Source organism: Maniola jurtina, chromosome 23 (genome assembly GCF_905333055.1).
Source record: "Maniola jurtina chromosome 23, ilManJurt1.1, whole genome shotgun sequence".
Taxonomy (NCBI): Eukaryota; Metazoa; Arthropoda; class Insecta; order Lepidoptera; family Nymphalidae; genus Maniola; species Maniola jurtina.
The window spans coordinates 9,673,983-9,699,849 of record NC_060051.1 but is presented as its reverse complement, the minus strand read 5'-3'; the positions used below and the strand labels follow the sequence as shown (position 1 = coordinate 9,699,849).

The 25,867-nt window shown below is 38.7% G+C and overlaps 2 protein-coding genes across 4 annotated transcripts in view; both read right to left on the bottom strand.

Annotated features, from left to right (window-relative positions):
* The window catches only part of LOC123877279 (fez family zinc finger protein erm-like), a 30,047-nt gene extending 29,903 nt beyond the window's left edge, over nucleotides 1-144 (bottom strand). For both annotated transcript variants that reach the window (XR_006798548.1, XM_045923902.1), the window contains exon 1: nucleotides 16-144. The gene's annotated coding sequence lies outside the window, so the exon portion shown is untranslated. The remainder of the gene's footprint in view (nucleotides 1-15) is intronic.
* Nucleotides 145-6,823: 6,679 nt separating this feature from the next.
* Nucleotides 6,824-25,867, bottom strand: part of LOC123877274 (calsyntenin-1) — a 224,475-nt gene continuing 205,431 nt past the window's right edge. Inside the window, exons 9-20 of one of the 2 annotated variants that reach the window (XM_045923894.1) lie at nucleotides 25,270-25,397; nucleotides 24,670-24,850; nucleotides 23,627-23,764; nucleotides 22,909-23,041; nucleotides 22,437-22,630; nucleotides 21,078-21,256; nucleotides 14,905-15,021; nucleotides 14,438-14,527; nucleotides 14,058-14,202; nucleotides 13,728-13,912; nucleotides 13,078-13,198; nucleotides 6,824-12,618 (exon numbers count right to left, since the gene is read on the bottom strand). In XM_045923894.1, coding sequence (XP_045779850.1) covers nucleotides 12,551-12,618; nucleotides 13,078-13,198; nucleotides 13,728-13,912; nucleotides 14,058-14,202; nucleotides 14,438-14,527; nucleotides 14,905-15,021; nucleotides 21,078-21,256; nucleotides 22,437-22,630; nucleotides 22,909-23,041; nucleotides 23,627-23,764; nucleotides 24,670-24,850; nucleotides 25,270-25,397 — 1,679 coding nt within the window. In that variant the 3' untranslated portion in view covers nucleotides 6,824-12,550. The remainder of the gene's footprint in view (nucleotides 12,619-13,077; nucleotides 13,199-13,727; nucleotides 13,913-14,057; nucleotides 14,203-14,437; nucleotides 14,528-14,904; nucleotides 15,022-21,077; nucleotides 21,257-22,436; nucleotides 22,631-22,908; nucleotides 23,042-23,626; nucleotides 23,765-24,669; nucleotides 24,851-25,269; nucleotides 25,398-25,867) is intronic. The other variant, XM_045923895.1, reaches the window with a different exon arrangement.

Below are 25,867 nucleotides of genomic sequence, written 5' to 3'. Positions count from 1 at the left end.
GCGATGATCACCCACCTGCGATCCTATCACCTATCACACCTATCACATCACATCACATCACCAAGTGAGCATCACGGCACGGTCATTGCACTGCCACGGACGCCGCGGACGCGAAAATTCTGGCCGCGAAAGGCGCGCGGAAAGTGGCCCGGGCAAACAACCCCCCGCCCCGCGCGGGCGGCCGCACCCCCCGCCACCCCCCGCCACCCCTCGGCAGTGAAGTTGTACCCCTCTGTCGCCATTCGCAGCCAAAAGGGCGACGCCGCCTTCAATTATTCACGACTCCTCCCTTGCAGCTGTCCCGCTCTGTTGCGTTGCGCATTTACACCGTCGACGCACGAAATCATAGAACAGTTGGCGTTAGGAAAACAAATTGTGATCTTAACAGGGCTCTCTCCGTCACTCGTTTCATACAATCGTAGTTCCAATTTAATTTGAATATTAATCAACCAAAGTCCATGAAATTTTGCAGACATATTCTAAAAACTAATATCTGTGTCTGTGGTGTTTTAGATTTTTCTAAAAATATGTAGTTTTAAAATTACAGGGGCTCAAAGATTTGTATGAAAATTTTTAAGACCGCGTAACTTTGAAACCGAATATTTTAACAGAAATCTGGAAAACCACAGACATAGATATTCGTTTCTAGAATATGTCTGCAAAAGGAGATCATTATTTTTGGGCCTTTTCTGAAAGTGCCGGCCAACGAAAAAAAATGGTACGGATCGTTAGAACTAGCCATTTGGAGTAATAGTTAATATGGCAGAAAAGTTGTAGGATTGTTCTGAACCAAGTTATACAAGGTCGAAGATTCGTCATTTTCATACATTTTTTTGATTTCTAAAAGTGTTGGGAAACATAAAATAATGTTAGATATTGCTAGAACTAATGATTTGAAGCAATTGTCATTATGACGCGAAGGCTGTGGGGCCATTATATGTCGTGTTATACAAGTTATACAAAAAATGAATATACTTTGTATAATTAATTGTAACCGATTTTATGATTTTGTTACTGTTCTGATTGTTTTATACGAATTTGAATACACGTACAATTATTTTGACTCCCATGAAGTGCTGGATCAGCTGCAATGTGGACAAAATTCGTTTATACATACCTGGATTGTATGCGGCCTTGTAATACTAGGTGATCTCATCCAGCCATCTCCCAAACTTCTGCCACTGGGAATTGGGATATCTCCGGCGAGCTCTGTGATGAATGCACCATTTGGTTATACGTACTGTTCACCATAATAACTACGGGCTTGCTTCAGTCGATAGCTGCCCAAAGCAACCTGCGTCAATTCTTCTGGAACGTGAATCTAGGAAAGTCATTGAACGGAGGATGTCGGCTTCCATATCCTGGAAATGAGCTCTTCTTCTATTATAATTACATATTGTTTGTGATAACAAGTTCTGCTGAACTGTTTTGCTCATTGACCAGTTCATGGATTTTGTCAAGGAAATCACGTCGGTAGTACACGTTATTGTCTATCAGAACATGATAGCTGTTTAGCGACGTTACCGCGATCCTGAAATAATCGATCACGTTACCTAATGCCCGGTCACTCTGATCAATCCTGAGCAAACGAAAATCTCTTTTAAAGCAATTGTTCATTACTTCCACAATCCAGCGGCAAATGGTAACAAGCTTAGATTTATTGGTTTGGTCAGTATTAGCTGGGTTTTGTTACTGGCATTTGTGCCACATAACCGCACACCTCAAGAAAGAAAGATTACCTCAAGATTGTTTATGGTATCTCTAAAACCATGGACTAAGATAAAAATCCAGTAAAAATCTTCTATATCATTTAAGGTATCATTTTAAATCTGGGCATTAGAAGTTGCTGCAGCGTGTAGATTATTGTTCCATCGCAACAAATATAAAGGCTTTTAGAGGTTTCGGAACTTGTGGTTAGGGTATGATTTTCACTGAAAAAAGAAAATAGTGCTTTTCTGAAGATATGTGTACATGCCTGTATCTGTCTGTACATGCTCTTTATAGATAGCATTTCTTTCTTGAGGCATGTGGTTATGTGACACAAATGCTAGAAACAAAACATTTAAATGAAACCCAGCTAATTACTGACCAAATCAATAAATCTAAGCTTTTTACCATTTGCCGCTGGATGGTGGAAGTAATGAACAATTGCTTTAAAAGAGATTTTCGTTTGCTCAGGATTGATCAGAGTGACCGGGCATTAAGTAACGTGATCGATTATTCCAGGATCGCGGTAACGTCGCTAAACAGCTACCATGTTCTGATAGACAATAACGTGTACTACAGACGTGATTTCCTTGACAAAATCCATGAACTGATCAATGAGCAAAACAGTTCAGCAGAACTTGTTATCACAAACAATATGTAATTATAATAGAAGAAGAGCTCATTTCCAGGCCATGGAAGCCGACATCCTCCGTTCAATGACTTTCCTAGATTCACGTTCCAGAAGAATTGACGCAGGTTGCTTTGGGCAGCTATCGACTGAAGCAAGCCCGTAGTTACTATGGTGAACAGTACGTATAACCAAATGGTGCATTCATCACAGAGCTCGCCGGAGATATCCCAGTTCCCAGTGGCAGAAGTTTGGGAGATGGCTGGATGAGATCACCTAGTATTACAAGGCCGCGTACAATCCAGGTATGTATAAACGAATTTTGTCCACATTGCAGTTGATCCAGCACTTCGTGGGAGTCAAAATAATTGTATGTGTATTCAAATTCGTATAAAACAATCAGAACAGTAACAAAATCATAAAATCGGTTACAATTAATTATACAAAGTATATTCATTTTTTGTATGACTTGTATAACACGACATATAATGGCCCCACAGCCTTCGTGTCATAATGACAATTGCTTCAAATCATTAGTTCTAGCAATATCTAACATTATTTTATGTTTCCCAGCACTTTTAGAAATCAAAAAAATGTATGAAAATGACGAATCTTCGACCTTGTATAACTTGGTTCAGAACAATCTTACAACTTTTCTGCCATATTAACTATTACTCCAAATGGCTAGTTCTAACGATCCGTACCATTTTTTTTCGTTGGCCGGCACTTTCAGAAAAGGCCCAAAAATGTATGGAGCTAGAATGATCTCCTTTCATGGACTTTGGTTGCTTGATATTCAAATGAAATTGGAACTACGACTGTATGAAACGAGTGACGGAGAGAGCCCTCTTAAACCTGCGCAGTGGGTGACTAATGTCGTCAGTCAACCTTTCAATATTGTATCGTCTGCCTATTACACTTTTTACGTCCTTCTTTATACAAACTTAAGCCAGTTAATCTGTTAAGTATTTAGGCACCTATTTAGTTAGGTAAATTGATATCCCTTGAAACATCTCTATTTTAGACCAAATTTTGAGACAACATCTTGCATAAAAGAATACCAAAACAGGATAAACTGCTGACTTAACTAAAGGATTACTTAAATAGCATCTAATTTATAAATTTAAAATTTGCAGTCTAACCTACCTAACCCAAATCGGAAAATTTTTGACAAGTATTCATATTGTGTCCGCTGGCGGAGTAACGAGGTGTTGTCGGTCCCTTGTGCTTCGTCATCAGCGTGGGATGGAACTTCGTGAGGTTTTTAGTCGGTAGGAGTCCGACATAACTAGAGGTGTAAAAGTAACGAAAACGAGCGTACCCGTATGCATTCGTTACTATAACAATTAGTACTCGTTACTTTCGTATCGTTACTCGTTACTTTTGATACCACGTAAGATGAACGAATCGAGTCGTATTGCGTACGACAGTATGATGTCGCGGCGTCCGCGTCGCAACATTCGTAATTTGTAGAAAACATACTTAGGTCTACATTACATACAAAGCTGCGTAAGGTGCATTTTCTCACTTTTCCGTATTTGAACCAGACGTGTGTTTAAGTTATTCTCAATTTAGTTTGATTTAATAAGTGTAGAACTACAAGTGAACTGTTGACGGAATCTACTAAAATATTAAAAAAAATTACCTTGAGCTTGAGCTTATGTTAAATATCTATACTAATAAATAAAATTAGAGTGTCTGTCTACAATTTCGAAATAACTGTCTCATTATTAAGCTCATATGGTTATTTGAACGATACCATAACAGAATCGTACGTTTTTAAAATTTTAACAATAAACTAAACAAACATCGGTTTTTGTAACGTACGTTTTTAAATTCACCGAATGAGCGCGCCTGCGCGTAAAACATACGGTTAGCAAACATTTCAATACACGTATCTACGGTACTTGCGTGAACCGAAACAGTGTAGGAACGGCCATACGACGAAAAGTGCGAGTAACGAGATGCATTTGTGAGTAACGATTCGGTACTCGGTACTAGATGGCGCACCCGTTACTCAGTAACGAATACATACGGTTCGCTACAGCTCTAGACATAACCACTGTGCTCCCCGAGGCCGGTGGTCGTTTCTTACCACTTCCCATCTTTGATCGTTTATATTTACTTACCTAGTTTTTGTAACTTTTTAATGCGCGGTTTTCCTATAGGTAGGTACGAACTTTAACAAATTGCACGTTTGAACTTGTCATTTTATTCGGACCTAAGAATTTGGTGTGCACTTTAATAAGTAGCTAAACTTTCAAAGCCACTGCATATCTTATATTTTGATATCAACAATTAACAGAGATACTATAGCCATCTCTACCCTTCCTATAGCATCCATATACCTCCATCCTGCTCTCTTCCGTTGCGCATTTCCTCAGTAACTATCGTCATCTCCCTCGCTCCCATGGTGCGGGGGTATGCGCGTCTCTCTCGCGCCAGTGGAGCGGGTGTGGTGCGGTGGGTGGTACATTATGCAACGTGTTTGCGGATCGTTTTATGAGGTTTGCGCAGCGTGCCATAGAGTAGGGAAGGAGTAGAGCTTCTGGTTAATCGGTCAGGTAAATTGGGACAATAGCTATTTTTTCCCCAAGAATATTACCCATGCAATCATAACTAATATTCCCCTTTCCCCTCCAACTAAGCCTAAAGTTTTTACTAGGAGTGGGTACGACAATAGTGCAACGGATGGGGGTTTGAACCACCGACCTTTCGGATATCAGTCCGCTCTTCAACCTTTGAGCTGTGATATCGGTAAGTACCTACTTGGTGATAAAACGAAAGCTACGAGGGTTTCAAACTCGCCAAAGTCTGCGAAGAGCCCACACACAGCTATAACCTAACGGAGTTATATGCGTTTAAACTAAGTACCTAGTTACTTAGGTAGGTACTGACTTAATTAAATAAGTAAGTACCTACTTATGACTTTCTTTAACAGTAGGGAAAGGACAACATTATGAGGAAATCCGCGTGCTTGAGAGAACTCTATCTACCTACTAATGGACAAACAAAGTCAACCAAATCCGCACTGCGGGCCAGCGTGGTGGACTGTGGCCAAACCCTTCTCGTTCTGAGAGCAGATCCGTGCCAGTATTTACCTACTTACCAAGTGAGTCGGCAGTGGGTTGATCATGATGATGAAAGGGAATATTTACTTATAAGTAAGTAGGTAGGTAAGTAGGTACTTACTTACGTTACTTAAGATAGAAACTAGTCCTCGAGTCGGGAGGCGCACTTTTGTGTTCCGTGTGCCTCAGACGATGGGTAGGGACTATATTGGTCCCCCGAGGAGAGTCCTTAGTAGGCGCCGCTGGCCAGGTTGCGCGAACGTGTTTGGCCCCGTAACCTAGCCTGGCTAGGTTACGGGGCCAAACACGCATCGCCTGATGGCTAGGCTAGCCATCAGGCGATGCGTGGAACGCCGTAACATAACAGTATCCAGTAGCCGTGGAAAACATAACCTCCGTGCCTCCCCGGGCGCGGTGGTATCCATGAAGATTTCCCCACGATAAAAAAAGAAAAAAAGGTAGGAATTTACCTAAATACTAGGTAAGTAGGTTACAACAAAACTACAAGCAACAACGAAATCGATAAACGCGGTCGATACCTACCTAAGTACGGATTTGTGCAACACTAAAAATATGACAACGCGGTGTGCTCTGGTCTGGTATGCGGTTTCGGCCGTGGCTAGTTACCACCCTGTCGGCAAAGCCGTGCCGAGCGATTTAGCGGTACGGTACGATGCCACATAGAATACAGGTTAGTGAAATTGCCTACCCCTTGCAAGTTAAGTAGTTCTACGTTTCCATCTTAGACTGCATCATCTCTTACCGCCAGGTGAGGTCAAGGGCGATCTTTTATCGGAATAAATAAATAAAAAAGTCCACCACGCTGGCCAAGTGAAGATTAGCAGACTTCACACATACTTAGGTACCTATTTTGATACCTTGATAGCGCAGTAGTTAAAATTACAGCAATTTTGAGGGTTCGTTGTTCAAATCCGAATCTAAATACGCATATCTAACTTTTCGGGGCTATGTGGGTTTAAGAACTAAACGAATTGAGAGTCTCCTTCTTTTTTCAAGTCGGTTAAAAATATCACAAGTGCCTTAAAAGGGTGAAGTAAAATATTGTAAGGAAACCTGCATGCCTGGGAGTTCTCCATAATGTTCTCAACAAGATGTATGGTGTACTTAAAATAGATGGCGCTGTCAACATAAATCGAGTTGTTAACATAAGGCTAAGCACACACTATGCGTTTTAATCGCACTCGACTTTTTTTCCTTAGTTTTTCAATAAAGAAAAGCAATTTTTCCTTAGTTTTTCAATAGCTAAACGTATTACCTACTTAGTGCCTGAATTGCAATCTTCTAAAAACTGGTTACTATTACTTACCCTATAAGAGACCTGCGCAGACACTGCAGGCCGTAATATATAATATGGAATAGGATTTAGAACTCATGTCGCTGTCAAATAAAACGCGAATTATTTTAAACCAACTTTATTTTTAGCTAAAATATAATAATTCATACATCAAAGAAGATACCTATGTGTACAGTAGTAATACCGCATTAATACGAAATAAACTAAACAAATAATGTATTAGTCAAGTAAATAATATAAAATAGATAAGTAGCTACCTCGAAATACATTTTCGTTAAGAGTTAAAATCAAAATGCCTGCATTTTGTGCTATTTTGAGCCGTGGCAGAAATTTTTAAAGTGTCAGAAGTCAGATCTTAAAAATTAAAAAAAAAACTGGGATTGGTCATTGGACGGTTGTCGAGTAAAACAAACTCAACGAAACAACTGGAAACCTAATAAAAACAAACAAACAAGCCTTGCGTTTAGGAACGCTACAGTACAAAGTTTCATTCAAAAACAATTTTTTAATGGCACTACAAAAACAAATAAATACTTAGATGGAACAAATTCCTAAACGCACGACTTGCTAACATTCCATGTGTGCCTATTTTGATACGTCTTATCTCCAAAACTCCAACATATCCTAAAGGAGAGCATTATTTGAGAACGCAAGACCTTTAATAGTAATACTAAGAGTAAATACTTCTTTCTTGATTTATGGCAGCACAATGCATTTCGCTGCACGCATGTTATGGATTTTACATCAATTTGACATTATAAATCAAAGAGTATGTAATCACTACGTTATAAGAGACAGAACTTCCGTACAAAAACGATAATTATGCAAATGTATGAGATGGATTGCATGCTTGAATACCAACATTATATCACTCTCACTGACAGAAAGACAGTACTCCCAACATAAATTACAGTCATGGGTGATAAAATCAATTTAGAATGCTTATTTCAATTTTATAAAAGGATAGATAACCTTAACATATTAAACTTTTAATAAAGATTTGTATTTTTTCGAAAAACTTCATCGTCCGTAATTTTTAATATTGATACCTTAATGGTTTTTATCAAATTGCGTTCTCAAAAATAATCCCATTCATATATATAAAAAAAAAAACAAAATGTCAGAACAGGCACACAACAAACGTTCCAACAAACCAACTTTTACACGAGAGAGAAAGGGACAACAATCGACGTCACTATCCACACCAATGATTATGTCACAATTGCTTAGTGTATAGCCCGACACTCAGGGAATCACTAAAACATAGAAAGAATCATATTCTTTTTCATTTCATTAGTTATGCAGCAAACCGATTTTTTTACGATATCCTTATTAGTATTTGAGAGATGAGGGACTAATTGTCCGCGGAAGACTTTGTATACCCAAAAAGTAGTTGTTGGGTAAACAAATCGTTATATCTAGGTTTTTAATATCTGGACGAAAATTGGAATCATTAAGAATCGGGATTCTAAATGAAAATTAATAGACAAGCTTTAATATGGTACAATGTAAACCAAGCAAAACCAATTATTGTTTGTGCTGAAAAATAATACAATTTAGGAAATACTATGGTTTTTCATTAAAAACCCATAGTACTTAATCTTTACAGCAAAATTCCAAAAATACAAAAAATTAAGACTCTTTCTGTGCTTTAATTGTCCCAGTGTCGGACACTAATACTAGTATGGCAAACTATCCTGATATGCAAAACTCCCGAGAGGGACAGAGCGATGCGGGCGGGCGGCGTGCGAGAGGGACGGCAACACCGCCGCGCCGGAAATGAAGGAATGAAACTTAACTACTCTTATAACTATGAGCTTTTGCAAACCAAAAACTTTCTATCGGCCAATAGTTATATCGGTAAAACATAATTTAGTGCGCTAATTCAATAACTTTTCCTTCCACCAATAGAAAATTTTCACGTCAAAAACTGTATTTCAATATCAGAAAATAAGGAACCAGTTTTTTTTTTTTAATTTCTAGAGTAGCGCTTTTCTGCAGTCTCACCTGCTGGCAAGTGATCATGCAGCCTGAGATGGAGCGCGCTTGCCTAGAAGATGCCTATTCACTCTTGACTTCAAGGTATCCATATTAAAAGTGGAGGAGAAAACTGATGCCGGAGTTTATCCCGCGCGCAACTGAAAGTCGATGCGACAAAACTGTCGTACGATATAAAGTCTGTGGTTTGCAACAGGCTACACGGCGCATGTATGCGCCAACCTACCACGGAGCTTAGTATCTAAATGTTAGTAAAAATCCCTTAACGCATTCAAAATATATATATAATTATATATACTTAGTATCATTATATAGTAGCTGATCCTAAAACGATATTTTGTATAAGTAAGTGTATAGTTATAGTACATCTATGTAATTTTTTTCAAATAACTCTGTGCCTAATATACATTTAAGCCGATTTTTTGTTTGAGAAGCTCGTAAGGGGTGAAAGTGGACATTGTTTTAATAATAACAATAAAAACTTTAATCTCTACGCGTGAAGTGTTTGTACCGTTACGTAAAAATGCTTTGAACTTATATTATGTTGGCTCTTGTACTAAATAAAGGCGTATTTACATCCAGCCTTATACCGTCGAGACACGATCGACTTTTATTATCTGATGTTGAACAATAAAGATCAATCCAAACGAATCATTTTACGCTTTTATATAATATTATAATATATTTTAATGAATTAGTCATTAAATGCTATAAATACAGTTAAAATACAAATGTCAATATTAAAAAAAACGTTGTAAATGTCATTTTTTCCGTAAGAACGTTGTCAATCAATCAATAAGTCTTTTATATCAAGTAGACTTCATGCTTTCTTTATAAAGATCTAAAAAATCGTCACACAATTTCTTCATTGAACAGAAAATAATAAATTATTGGCATTGTCTTCATAACAATCCTAGTTTTTCGTGACAGCTCATTTTTATCATAATTTATGCCTTCAAACATTAAGATCTTAATAAATACAATCATCTCACAAAATATTAAAACAGAAAACTGTATGTCTCGTGAAAATTCCTACTTTTCTCGACGGTAAAAACCCTAATGTAAACACGTCTTACTTAACATTTTGTTGTACTATTTAAATGCTAAAAAAAATATGGCGTCGTTTTAACTGTAGAATAAAAGATGGCGCCACTGGTCATACAAAAAAAAAATTAAATTAAAAAAGTAAAATAGAATTGCTGTACGGCGAAGCGTCTTACAAGTTAAGTAATATACAATACATAGTATTTTACTTATCACTAGAACCCACTTAGATTAGAATAGATCGACTCCATACCAAATAACGACTACTGTTTGATACATAGGTACAACTTTTTTTTTTTAAGTTTTTTTTTCACGATTAGCAACACTGATTTAGAAGTAATTTTAACGCAAATAGCTCTCTTATTTTTTATTTGCCATAGACTCTAGAAAAAAATAGACAGTCAATTAGGTTTCAACAAATTCCATTTTTCAACTTCAATTTTGGTAAAATAAATACGAGAATTGCACTTTACTACTCGTTTTATCACAAGGTCTCCGTCTACATTTTATTTTTGTATGAGTTACTTGGTCATGATTATTTTTAAGATGTAAAAAAGCTGGGCTGAATCGTTAAAATTAGTCCTAAATCAGCAACATGTAGAAGTATAGAAAAGGTTAGTCCGCTATGCACTGAACACCAGTCGTCTCTACGAAGCAAGCGAGGGGAACCATGTTTTACGTATAAATTTGATATGATTCATTTTTGAGACTTATTACTTAGGACCCCCTCCGTGCGCTATATGAGATGAGGTCTCTACAAAATGCACTCGTAAAATGATGTTAAAAGTGTTGCGTTTGATTTGAGTTTATTATAGTTTCATTCGATTTAGGAAAATAGTGACACATCTTGAGTTACAAAAAGGGATGAGTCTTAAATTCATGTAAGTTAACGACTTTTATAGATTGGTAACGAGGCTCCATGTTTTGAAACACGCTTCTAGCCTGAGATCTATAGACCGCACTTTGACTTTGCTCAGACTTAAGACACTGTTAAAACGAGACAGGTTTATACGGCTGGCATAAATCCGTCTCGTTTTAACTGAAACTTAAGTCTAAGCAAAGTCAAAGTGCACTCTACAGATTTCAACCTAGGTGTTTTACTTAAAGGCGAAGCTCATACGATTGTATTTTAAAAAGTGAAGAGAAATTCGTACGCTTGTGCGCATGACACATACCTACGCGTAGCAACACAGACTACTTACATATTGGCGTGGGGCTTACGCACGTTTTGACACCTATAAGAGCGCTTCAAAAAATGGCGGTCCGTTATCAGGATTGCCCGATAAACATAGCATCATGTAGTATGTGTTGCTACGCGTACCTTATACCGATGTGTTACATGTAAGCGTGCGAATTTGTCTTTACTTTTTAAATACGAATATATATGAGCACACGAATATATCTGGAGTTTTTTATATGTCTTTCACATGTATACTCATTATACATACAAAATATGGCCGTGAAACGTGGCCTTGTTAAGTAAAAAGTGTCATAAATCATAATATGATGATATAATGATATATTCCAAAATTATGGTAATGAAAAATAAGATTTTACTTGATTTTACGTTCTCTTTTTATAAAATCACTATTTTCCTAGAATGTCCTATAATTTGTACCTAAAATATATTTAACTTATTGAATATAATATTATTAAAATTTATGCGGAATTTTAAAAATGATTATAAATGCGACTTAGAGTCCCTAATTTGTGCCACTTATTGCAATTACATTCATAACACATTTAAACTTATAGTTACAAAAATTGATTTCATGTTGTTAAAATTTGTTCTAATCAGAAATCAATTCCTTTACAAAACTGTGTTAAACATCGCATTTGTAATATTATGACCACTATTATTGTAATAACAACCTATTCTTCCGTCTTATTTATATACTATTTTAAAGTCATAATATATTTTTCTTTTTTATGAATATTCAAAAACGATCCCCCAGCAACGTTTTTTTTATTTTAATAAAATCGAAAGTCGAAACTGACCTGCAATTTCAATATCAACTCGACATTCGGCACTGTTTTAAACCAAAACCACATTGATTAACTTAAAACACTGCAAATACTGACCTAAACCAAAATATACCCCATTTATTGGTCATTTAAACTCACCCTTTTAGACATAAAAATATCCCAAAATTCGCATAATAAACCTAATTTTCACAACTGATGAGAATGGTCGTAATAAAATCATTATATATGGAACATTTTCATTCACAGAAATACTCAAAAAATCATCTGCATGATCATAAAAAAATGCCTGATCTAAAAATGGTGATAAATAACCTTTAGTTACGAAAGTTGTGATACAGAAATATATATTGTTATAAACCAAAACCATCCCATCTAACAATAGTGGTCATATAGAACTGTATACATATAAGAAAATAATGTTACACAAAAATCACTTCAAAACCAGTGAACGACAAAACATAGAAATATTCCGTACGCTCCATTATAACTTAAAATAATCTCTACCATGGTGGGCGGTGCATAATTTATGTACTGTACCGCACGCGCTTCAATTCGATTGAAGCTTCGAAATGGCACTTTAAGTCATATATATACGAGTTTGTAGCCCATATTTTCCAGTGACAATATTGTAAGTCTTCTGTGCTTCGTCCTTCACTGTTCAAAACTCAAATCGTCTATCAATAGTGGTCACACAAAATGCGATTGAGAAGTTAAGTGATCATGAGAGGCTGTGCGCGCTTGCCGAGGGGGTGAGTGAAGTGGAGGGGGTGAGGGAGTGAGAGCGAGAGGGGGGAGGGTGCATTACATCGTGCTGTTGTCCCACTCCAGCTGGCTGATGTTCCTGTACTTGTGCTGCTTGCCGGCCATCACTGAAAATTGAAAATCTATATCAATATATTTATTTCTAATTAATTTCCACCACTTTATCCGCGTGGATCTAGGTTAATAAAATCCTGTGGGAGCTCTTTGATTTTCCGGGACAAGAACTGGCCTATGTCACTTCCTTCAGGTCTTTAACGATACCCACGCAAAAAATTCACGTCGATCTGAGGCTCGTTGCGACGCGATTGGAAGACACTTCAAACACTTTCGCTATTATTTTAATATGGGTAGTGATGTATAGAAGATATTTCTAACAACAGTCTTTGTTTTATTACAAGATTTTGTTTTTTGCGCTTCACGACAATCACGTATCAAGGGAAGCAATGATGAGGTTTAAATTGGAACTTCACTTGCTTCGAAAGTACTTGAGTTACACGTATCAGGAAATGCGGATTCCGGAAGAACGTTCCAAACCTAGTGCAACAAATGGACGCAGTCAAGTTTACCTTCTTCATCATCATCAGAGGAGTCGTTGTGCTCGGAGTCGGAGTCGGAGCACGACTCGCCGTCCGAGCTGTCCGCAGGCGCCGCGCGGGGCGCCGCCGCGCGCCCCACCTCCGTCGCCGTCTGTAAACAAGGTCAAAAGTAAGATGTCTGCGCAGGTACATCGGCGTATCAACCAGTGTGTCCTTCCCGTCCTTTTTTTATTCATACAAGTTAGCCCTTGACTGCAATCTCAGCTGGTGGTAAGTGATGAAGTGATGATGCAGTCTAAGACGGAAGCAGGATAACCTGGAAGGGGTATGGCGGTTTTTTACTAAATACCCATGCCCATACCCCTTTGGTTTTGCTTGATCGCTAAATCGCTTGACGACACGGCTTTACCGGTAGAGTGGTAAATAGCCACAGCCGAGCCTCCCTAGGCGAGAACAGAAATTTAGAAATCATAAAATTCCAAAACTCGCCGGGAATCGAACCCGGAACCACATGGGGATAAGACCACAGCGCTTACCACTGCAACAGGGCGGTCGTCAGTCATTGTGTATGGCACTTAAACGTGGACGCTGATAAAAGGCCTCGTCCACAAATTCAAAGCTACGGGGAGGGCTATGTTATAGGAGTTTCCCTGCGGGATGAGATGAGGAGATTTAGTGACCTCGTCCATGGGGTTGACGGTGATGGTGAGCGCGGAGTCATCCCAGGCCATCTCGCTGTCGTGCGGCGGCACGCGGTGCGCACGCGGCGCCGCTCGCGGCCGCGCACGCGCGCGCGCGGCGCCCAGCGCGGCCAGCGACACCACGGCGCCCACGCACACCGCGCCGATGAGGACCGCTACGTTGTCTGTGACAATACAAAAAAAATCAAAATTCAAAATTAACTTTTACAAACACTTTTGAATCGTCAAAAGTATCTGTCACTGGTTCAGAATGCCTATCCTACCGAGAAGAACTAGCAAAGCAAGGCAACCGTAGCAAGCAAAACTTACTAGAGGTCCTCTCCTTGTTAGAGTGCAGGTCCAGGATCCTCGCTGAAGGGACCTCCGCGGCGTGCGGAGAGTGCTGCGCGTGCGCCGCGAACGCGCGCGGCACGTTCATCGCTAAGGGGACCTCCACGTTGTTGCTGGCTTGCGACTGTTGGGCAAGAAACATGTTGGTTAAAAACTGTTAGGAAGGTTAAAATTAAAAAAAAAATATCCCTTTCACCTCCAATTAAGCGTTAAACTTGTGCTAGAAGTAGGTACGACAATAGTGCAATGGGGTTTGAACCGCCGACCTTTTGAAAGTCAGTCCGCTCCTTAACCGTTGAGCTATCGAGGCTTTAAATCATTTTTGACAGTTCGTGGCGTTAAATATGTTAAAATATTACCTTGTCCCTAGCGACGTCCAACTTGTCAGCGAGGCCGCTGGGCCTCTGCGCGTGCACGTCTCCCGCTGCTCGGGGATGCACCACTGTCAACTGTAGAAGTGACATAATATTATAAAGTTTGTAAGTTTGTTTCTAGAAAGTAATCTTTGGAACTACTGAACCGATTTCGAAAATTCTTTCACCAGTAGAACGCTACATTATTCCTGAGTGATAAAGGCTATATTTTTTTAATATGGATCCCTAATAAAATGCAATAAGCTACCCGTTCAAAGCCGGGGCGGGTCGTTAGTTTCTGATGAACTCACAGCTTAAGTTTTAAGTTTACGTAATCAATTATCACCACATCATTATTACTGACAATCAAAAACTTGACAATGGTACCCAATTTGAATAAATGATTTGATATTGAGTTTGAGGGTTTGAAACTTATCTTAAAACTACTTCATCAGTAACTTAAATGGACTCACAGTCTGGACGTATTCGTTGCTGGTGAAGCGTCCGTTCAGCTCTGAGCAAGTTAGCTTGAACACTCGGTTGAGGTAGTACGCCGGCTTCTTGTTGCTGTACTCGATCTCGCGCAGCACCTGGGGGCAATACAAGTCATCGATCATGATGATGATGATGGAGTTTTTCCTTTTTAGGGTTAGGAAGGAAAAACGGAATCCTTATAAGATCACTTTGTTATCTGTCTGTCTGTCTGTCTGTCCGTCGTGTCTGTGTAAACCTATAGGGTACTTCCCGTTGACCTAGAATCATGAAAGGCAGGTAGATAGGTCTTATAGCACAAGTAAAGGAATAAATCCGAAAACCGTGAATTTGTGGTTACATCATAAAAAAAAAATTAAAATGTGTTTAAATTTTCAAAGTAAGATAACTGTACCAAGAGGGGTATCATATGAAAGGGCTTTACCTGTAAATTCTAAAACAGATTTTTATTAAATAACTTGACCGTAACTGGAAGCTTTATATTGAGAGTAGCATTTCCGTTTCCGTCGATTTCATGCCAGTTTTCGTACTTTTATTGATGTCATATCCGGTTTTGTGGCGCCACCTGGCGGGGTCGCGCTCAAAGTTTTCGTAAATTGCTCAGCGCGGCCATGGCTTCATTGGCGTTTTGTTTGCCGTCGAAGCAACTTGCAATCAGTCAACACGAAACGTTGCAAGATATTTTATTTTATTGTGTGGTACTTTATAAAGTGAATTTGGTGAATAATTCGCAGTAAGTACTTATTTTTAATTTATATTACATTATGTAAAATGTAAAATATAATAATATGTACGTGATCAATATTTTTAACGGTTTGTCCGTTCGGATCACAGTACTTTATATTTATTTGCCAGAAGGTAGTTATTAAAAACTTTTCGTACTTGAGACGATGTAACAATTAGAAACCGATTATTAGAAATGAATTTCAAATATTTGAAATTAATATTATTAGCTAAAATTTACCTTTTAAGTCTGTTACAATATGCTCATTTTATTGAGAGGGTACATGACGATAGTTATGACCCCGATTGCATTTTGAAATGAATCCTCTCGGATTTATACGAGAAATTCTTTTAAGATTATGATATGTCTTTTCTAGTTATTGTTATTGTTAATTCAAATTGTTACATCGAATAGTAATGAAATTACAGGTAACCTTTATAAAAATAAAAATATCACACCTGACGATCATCAGGATGAAATCGAATAACAAAGTTCGTGTTTAGATTTTACTTTCAACAGGTTCTAACCATTAATTAACCAGGTTCCAGGTTTTTCAGGTTTAGCTAGCGCATCTTGGTTTTTACGTGTACCTACACAGTACATTAAAAAGTCTTTGATAAAACTCAAGGTTCATAGACCTAGAAACAAACAAAGAGGTAAAAAAGTATGATACCTTGCAATTTCTAGCAGATAAAGCTTATGCAGCTATCACATACTGCATAAACAAAAATAAGCCTAGGTTTTCCTAAAAATTGTGCTTTCTTGACTTTATTTTTATTCGTATATAAATTAACTGAAAATCAATATTAACTTAAATAATAATATTAAATTAACTAAAATATTGACTGAAATCAATAATCAGACTTCGTCGGGTCTTTCCACAATTAGTGGGTAGCTACAGCATAGAAGGTATTGCGATGCGCTGCGAAATTATCACGAGCCAGGTGGGTCTTTTGGTTACATCCATATGGGAAAAAACGAGTGGAGTTTGTTAATATTTTTTGGGTCGAAAAGAACACATTTATTCAGTCAAAAGCTAAGCAATTATTATTAAGCCGCTGCCTCTCGCGGGGGCAAGGCATTGAAAATGTTACCGTTCCATCGCATGGAACTAATTTGCATACACTATGGTAAATTATTTTGACGATTCAAAAGCAATTGCAAAAGTGTATTTGAATAAAGATAAGAGAAATTTATTTGACCCAGCAATAAATAGAAAACACATTGAACGCGTTCGCCGCTTCACAAGCACAGAAAATTATAATTGTTGCCGTTCCATCGCGTGGAACTACTCGACATGCACATTGCTTTTCTGAAAAATGGTCACCCGCCCCTCGTAGGGGCCATGCATTTCAAATGTTACCATTTCAATACATAGAGCTGCCATGACTACCTTTGCCGTGCATTGAGCCTATTCAATGATCAATATTATCCAATCTCGTGGGTTGGATACCAGTATGATCAATATCATTCAACCTTCGCAGGGTTGATCCTAACATGAGCAATATTATAACACCCTCGCGGGGTGGATACCAGTATGCTCAATATCATCCACCCTCGCGGGGTGGATGCTAGTTTGAGCAATCTCATACACCCTCACGGTGTGAATACCAGTATGATCAATATCATCCACCCTCGGGGGGTGGATGCCAACATGATCTATATCATACACCCTCGCGGGGTGGAAACGAACATACCGGTAATATCTACAAAGGTCATCTAAAAAGTTCTTATTGTTCCTCAATCAGGACTGGCGGTTCAAAAAGGTAAGTAAGCCACAGCATGATTATTTGCACCCGGATTCTCCAAGACAAATCAGAGAAACTAAACCGACCTCGTTCCAAGCAGGTTATTTAGTTCACTGTCTTTCGCAATGAAAGAAAATAGAGGCACCAGAGGTTATACAAAGGTTATTTCAATGGTATCGCATACCAACATTTAAAAAACCACCTATTGTTTTTCCCAAGGAACTGTATGCAATAGTGCGTAAAATGAATCATGAAGCTTGCACCGCACGCCAAGCTTCCTTTTCACCTTGTTTCTGGTACCGAACTCCGAAGTGTCATCCCGACCAAGATCACATCTTAGAGTACGAAACAACTATGTATAGCTTCTTATTGAGGCCATACGGGAAAGTTAGATAGATTAGATGATAACCTACCTGCCGTTCGGACTAACCACGGTGTCTATGGGTGATATTAAGAGAATGGTGAAATATGAGTCCTATTTTACTTAATCGACTTGTCATAGCAAGTTAAGGCAAGTACATGCTAAATGTACAAGAGACTTAATACATGTACATTTTTTACATGCATTAAGTTAATATCTACTACAGTCGAACTTACTGTTTTTGTTTAAAATTTGAGAATTGGTTCTTTGACCACGAAAGAGTGAGTCTAACTATTTAGAAATACTATGGAGACCCTAGAAAATGCCTCCAAAGAGGGCTGTTGGATGTAAGAACAGTTAGAAACGATAGTTAACAAACCAATGACCGCTGGATAATCCAAGATCTATCCAATACTGGTAGATCACTATTATCATTCGTTAGACGTCCACAGCTGGACATAGGTCTCATAAAGAGACTACCACATGCCACGTGATTACACTGCATGAATCCAGCGGATCCCTGCGACTCGTTAAATGTCGTCTATCCATCAAGTGGCGATCTCCACGCTGCACTCCAAGCTGGCAGATGCGATAAATAAATTATAAGGGCTAAAGGAGAAATATTAGCTACCTCCACTAGTTCATGTTCTAGTAACGGATGCTTCATCTATCATGCTCCTTGACAGGAAAGGAACAAATGCTTTACTCTTATCAAAATGATAGTCTAATTTACCCTTCAGAAGCTTCAAGAAGGCTCACTTCTTACGCCTTAGTTCAAGTCTCATTCAAAAGTAACGACGAGACGTTACTCTCTCATTTACTAAGAAAAAGAGGAATGATGTTTATTCTTTCATTCATTCATTTGTTAATAAAGCATATTGACAAGGTTTAAGGATGTTGTTATCCTTATTGAAAAAAAAAACATTCCAGATACTGGAATTATGGCTTGACAAATACACCATAGCATACAATATTATATCCGGTATGTATAGTAATCATGTAAATAATTTGTATCTAATGTCATAGCCAACCTCCCAGAGTGGCAATACGAGCCTTGTGTGGAAATAATATTTGCAAAGTGGGTAATCCTGGAGGTCGATCTATTCACCTCGGAGAAAGCATTCGAAGTACACAACTATGCACTCTTAGATTTGATGGACCATCAAGTCCTGTTTCACGATGCTGTATCTCATGAAAGTTTCCATTGGCATAGTTGGTTTACGCCATTATTTTCAATTCTTCGTCTTGACTCTTGACCCATCTCAATTGGTCAAAAGGAATATTTTTTGAATAGTTGATTTAGTTTATATAATTTACTCCGATCGAAAGTGTTTGGCGGGCCTCGACCGTTTATATAAAACACAGCCTCATTGACTCGCAATGGGTCTGTCATTGTCTTAAGAAGTCTAGAAATAATGAGTGGTCCTATACTTTAGACACATAAAACCTAAGCAGTAAATCACTGCTTAATTTCAAGCGGAAATCTATCTTGAAACTATTGAATAAGCTTGAAAACGTTGATCTTCATGGTCTTTAAAGAAAAATATTGATATGAACCTAAAGTATCACAATTAGCACCAGTTTTGGCACATAATATAAATGACAAAATTTAGAATTTTCATTCCTCTTACACGAATCTGTAATTGGATCTGTTATTGGATGTATGAAATAAAAGTCAAGTAATGTTTGTTAATGCGCGTGTTTTATATGTGCTATATTAATGAATAAAAGCAAATTCACTCAATTATGTATTCATGTCCAAGCATGTTTTAAAATCGATTTCTTCAGAAAGATTTGAAATCCACCCGTTTGGGGTGCTAATAATAACTTATTACTTAACTAATCATTTGTAATATCTGCGTTTTTATTACTGCTTACTATTCAGATAACTTCATATTGCATCAAAATCGTACCTTAGAACGAATGATGTGTATTTAATAAAATTTGATGATTATAAAATTAAAATCTGACATTTGCCCTAAATTCGGCTCAAAATCTGAAATAGACAACCAATCAGAAATTGCTTGTAATAGGAATAGTCATAACGGGTATCTTTACCCTCTTTTTGGATTTATATGTGTAATTGGTAATTAATTATTGAACGACAGAGTATGATATGCTACAAAATATAATGCTCTATATTTTATAAATGGTTAACGGATTAAACGTGCCTCTCGTACAGTAGGTATAGCAGACTGGGTAAAAACCTTTTTGAAAGAAGCAAGCATATCTGCTACTTCTAGTAGCATACACTCAACTCAGGAAAAATCATTCTTATGATGAGATGGCCCATGAAAATTAGCAATCAGCTAATACATTTCAAAATTTTTCTAAATGTAAAGTGATTGAAGGCAATGTACTTAGTCCAGGTGGTATCGCTCAACTAACTATTCTTCAGTTCTATGACTGATAGTTAAAATTCTTTTCTTTATTGATTTTGTATTCAAATAAACAAAATTTTGTTTATGAAAAAGAACATAATATCATATAAGTACTCATTATGGTACACATGTTATCACATTGGCGTAGAATTCTAATATCTATTATGTGGCGTCACCAGGCGAAAACAAACAGGGTCTCAATATAAAGCTTCCAGTTACGGTCAAGTTATTTAATAGTAGCGTTTTACCTGAAAATAAAACGCATATTAAAATACTTACCTCACTGGAAGCTTTCAGTAATTCCTGCCTGGTGATATTGAGCCAATGAAGCCATGGCCGCGCTGAGCAATTTACGAAAACTTTGAGCGCGACCCCGCCAGGTGGCGCCACAAAACCGGATATGACATCAATAAAAGTACGAAAACTGGCATGAAATCGACGGAAACGGAAATGCTACTCTCAATATAAAGCTTCCAGTGAGGTAAGTATTTTAATATGCGTTTTATTTTCAGGTAAAACGCTACTATTTATTTTTATGCATAATAGTTTTTGAGTTATCGTGCAAAATGTCGGAAAAAATACCCGAGTACGGAACCCTCGGTGCACGAGTCTGACCCGCACTTGCCAGTTTTTTATTCCTTTGTGGAAATTAGGGCTGCAGCAGTTGTTTTCCATGTGTCCCTATCTTTGGCTGCTGCCTTAACATGGTTCCACACTCCCACGAAAAAACGATTTGGCATGACGTGCGGTCGAAGTGCACCAGGCAACCAGATGGTGAGGGTGAAATTGCTTGCGGTGGCGCACGGTGCGTTTGTAGAAAAAGGAGGCTGGAATGAGGTCAAACAACTCTGCAGAGCACTCCCCATTATAAAGGCGATATATCTACAGTGTAATACTAAACAACGATATTATCCTTTAGCTGCAACTGACAGTTCCTTACCTTCTGGTAGTTATGAACGGTGTCTGTTCCGGTGAGGCTGACTCCGTCGCGGGTCAAGGTGGCGCGGATGTCGGACTCGGGCAGAGACGCGGCGCCGCGCAAGGCTAGCGCTTCGTGGTCGGGGTTCAGCGCTGGATATACTGACACCACGCACGAGTCCAGCTTCTGGGTTTCCGCTTCTAAGGAATAACGGAAGACACAAGGGATTAGCACATAACACAAAAAAAACTTATACAGCAAGAGAAATCCTCATGGACACCCACGGGGTAGAGCCGGACTCTTAGGTTTAGGTTTAGGTTTAAAGATATTTATTCTCATAAAGACATAGAAAAGTCATTCACATGAGAACTTAACTCTAATAATACACTATTCGCCATTTTATTGCATAAATAAATAGTACTCATTCAATGCATTTATCGAAGTAACTTGAATTACTCATAATGTGAGCAGCTAATTCAGTTTTAAATGCATTGAATGAGTGTACATTTTTTATCTGTGCCGGTATTTTATTGTAAAGTTTAGCTCCTTCATAGGTAAGGGTTTTTCTGCCATAATTTGTTCTGGTTTTGGGTAGGACAAGGTAACAGGCTCGACGAGTTTTAGTTTTAATTTTTGTAAATGTGATATTTGTATGGATTGTTTTATTTATAGTTTTTCTAACAAAAATACATGTGTTGTATATATATAACTGATGAACGTTCATAATTTTGGTGTCAATATAAAGTTTTTTAGTTGATGTTCGAAAGGGATATTGGAAAAGAATTTTTATTAATTTGTTTTGAGCAGTTTGCAGATGAGCTAATCTCGTCTTGGCAGCACTTCCCCAGACTTCAATTAAGTATATTAAGTGTGGTTTAATAAGGGTATTATAGATAGTGTAACGAAGCTCACGTGGTATAGATTTTGCTAGATTTCTGATAGACCCGGTCATAGCCGCCAATTTGCTTCTAACGTATTCAATTTGAGTATTCCAATTTAAATAATTATCTAACCTTAATCCTTATCGGCTAAAAATCCCTGCTGTCTGCTGGTTGGCCGTGTATCCACCTTGCAGACTACAACACAGCAACACTTTTGCCTTTCCAACTACCTTTCTCTTCTTCCTCCTTTTTCTTCCGTACTACAGAAGAAGTATCGCCGTACCTTTAGGTCTGGGTAATTTTTAAGTTGGTTTTTTTGCGCTGCAGAGTTTCGCCAATAGACAAGTGAATCAAACTATTTAAATTTGTAAACTATGATCTGTAAAAGCAACCCATTCTATTATCCCCTAACCCTATTATGGGGACCTTAGACTTTTCTGAAGATTTTCAGACATTTTCCTTTAAAATATTCGTCAATTCTTGGAAATAAGGCACTAACCTTTGACATTGTCGCCGGACCTGGCCAGCACTTGCACCCTGAGATCAGGGAACACGGGTAGTCCAGCTCGGAAGTGGGCATAGTCCCGCGCCGCGTCTGCGCTGCCGTTGAGCAGGATGGTGGGAGTCTGCGGTGCGAGGACCATCACGTAGGATTCTGCTGGGCGGGCTTTGATGACGCGTCCGTTGTCACAACTGGAGATAATAAAATGAAATTAAAAAGGTGTCAAAACTGATTACGAAAAATGGATTGTAATCAGAACTCTGAACTTAGAAACATCAATGATAAAATATAATAGTTAAGTATTAGGTTTTTCGGTTAATTATTAGTACTATCCGGAGTTAGGAAGTTGGTGGTGTTGGTGTGATCTCTCTCCGGTCGTGTCGGACTCCCGCCCCATCGGAATATGAGAGTGAGGGAATAGAGAACACTTGTGCTAATATCAGTATCAGCATATCAGCATAGTACTCACGTGATAGTGGTAGCCAGATGAACGTTCCTGCGTCCCGGCGTAGGGAAGGAGCGCGCGTCTCCGTACGCCACGCGTCGCACCAACGTCTCCACTTCGGCCGCGCCGTCGCCTTCCACTGACACCGACTTCAAATCTGATAAAACAATAACACTGTTTTTAGACCAGCTGCATAATCAGAAATTTTCTGTGAGAAAAATTCGGTGACAGGGTCACTCTGCTCATACATTTTGTACTAAGCTCTGCAAACTGTAGAAATATTGCCGAATCCAGATATCAAGAGCATAAGTGCATTGCTATTTATTTGACCTAAAGAAATAAGCATTGACACTTAAATAGATAGATAGATACTTAGATAAAATCTTTATTGCACACAAAACATCAAAAGGAACACACAAAGGAAAGCAGAAAAAACAATTGTGTGCAAAGGCGGCCTTATTGCTTAGAGCAATCTCCACCGGGCAACCTTTGGTGAAAGGAGAAGCTAGTGTTGGACAATACTAACACGCAAAGAATTATTCAAATTCTAGGGTGATTATTGTTAAAACGAGACAGCGTTATATCGCATAAATCTGTCTCGTTTTAACTGAAACTTAAGTCTAAGTAAAGTCAAAATGCACTCTATAGATTTTAACCTCAGTCCTGCACCCTTTTCATTCTGAGAGGGGACCCGTGCTCGGTAGTGACCCGGCGATGGGTATCACGATGGGTATATACTCACATAGATCAGGCGCCAAGCTGAGTCCCTCCCTGCAGCGTGCAGCGCAGCGCAGCTCGGAGGGGGAGTGCACCGCTCCCAGCAGTATCCCCAGCCCCGCCATCCAGCCGTGCATGTGGTGCTTCATGTCGCTCTCTGTGCCTGCAACCAACGACAGGTTCAATGATCTTTTATAGGATTCCGTAGTCAAACAAGCCATCGCTGCGTATGAAAATGCCGGTACGTCGAAAATCACAAGATTTCAGGAGACTCCTTTAAACTTAATTTTTTTGAAAAATAGCTTTGCTTATAGATCAAAATCTCATAGCTACAAAAATTATCTCTTGAACTAGCTCCCATGCTAAAGAACGGGTTTCTACATGTACACACACACCTTTTAAAACCAAACAAAATGGCATCAAAAACAAAAATTCCAAAAAAATATACAGCATATTTTGCATGGCGATGAAGTTATACTTTCGACCAGTTCATTTATCTGTGTGTCATAGCCATTTTAAAGACTAGGGACTCGCAAGCAGTTGCTAGTTCCACTACAGATAAGCTCATACATTTTGTATCTTAAAAGATACTAATTAAAGATAAAAATAAAAACCAGCCAAGTGCGAGTCAGACTCGCGCACCGAGGGTTCCGTACTCGGGTATTTTTTCCGACATTTTGCACGATAAATCAAAAATTTACTATACATAAAAATAAATAAAAATCTGTTTAAGAATGTACAGGTAAAGCCCTTTCATATGATACCCCACTTGGTATAGTATCTTACTTTGAAAATTTAAACACATTTTAATTTTTTTAAATTATGTAGCCACAAATTCACGGTTTTCAGATTTATTCCTTTACTTATGCTAAAAACTTACCTACTAAATTTCATGATTCTAGGTTATCGGGAAGTTCCCTATAGGTTTTCTTGACAGACACGACAAACGGACAGACAGACAACCAAGTGTAAGTGTATAAGGGTTCCGTTTTTCCTTTTGAGTTACGGAACCCTAAAAACCGGTAAAGAGCGAGTTTGACTCGCACACAAAGGGTTAGATAAACTCACCCTGCCAGCAGGCGCCAATAACAAGGGTAGTGTTGACCCCATGCGCCGGGTGCAGCGGCCAGTCGTCGATGACCTCCGGCCCCTTGCCGTCCGGAGCGCGGTAGGGCTCTCCGTCCACGAACAGCTCTACGTTCGGGAAACGCACGTTCACTGCGTAGTGATGCCATTCGTTGTCGCACACCTGAACAAGAGGAAAATAGACGTCATATACAATAGACAACAAAACGACGAGGCCAAGACCAATTCGAACCCTGAGATTGCGGATATAATCTCTTATAATCAATTTTTGACTTGTCTTTACATAAGTTTAAAAAATCTATTAAAACTATGAATCTGAGAAAAGCATAACAATGGAAGATTATGTAAATGATAAAAGAGCGTAGATTTGACCTGCAGCTCGCTCCAGCAATTCCCCGGGCAATTACTTTTATACATGGCGTAATATTGTTATCAAATCTTTGAAAAGAGCAACCGCCGAGTTTTTTGCTGGTTCTTCTCGGTGGAAAGGCATTCCGAACCAATGGTATATGCTTTTGACGAGACGAGTTTAATTGAACAAAAATATTTTGAATATTGATGTGATGGATGGGAGACAGCTACCTCAGGCAACTTCCAGCGCCACTCGGCAGGTCTGAAGATGTTCAGGTCTCCTTCTCCGAAGTCTCTCCGCAGCAGCAGGATGAGGCGGCAGTTGCGGACGAACAACGCGTAGTGGTGCCGGTTCATTTCTGACAAACGAAATAAAACCATTTGTAAACAATTCCACGTGACTCTCTCTCGTCTCTGTCTCTCTCTCTGTGTGTGTGTTCGGAATTACTAAAAGCCTAAATAAATCAAAAATACTGATCAAGTGCGAGACGGACCCAAAAGAAAGTACAAGAAATAACATTTTTTTTAATATTTTTTCTGATGTAAACCTAAAATTTACACATTTTCCCTTTACTTTTTTAAAATTAAAATAGCGGGCAAACGAGCAGGCGGGTCACCTTTTATCAGGTGATTACCTCCGCCCATGAACGTTTGCAGCACCAGAGGAACCGCCAATGCGTTGCCGGCCTTTCAGGAATTTGTTGGTCCGCCCCTTAAATAACCCCATGTTGTAATCTAATGGAAACACCTGAGAAGGGAGCATGTGCATGGAAAAAAGGATGTGGCACAGTGCCATACTTGCAGTACTTGTGGTGTAAGACAACAACTT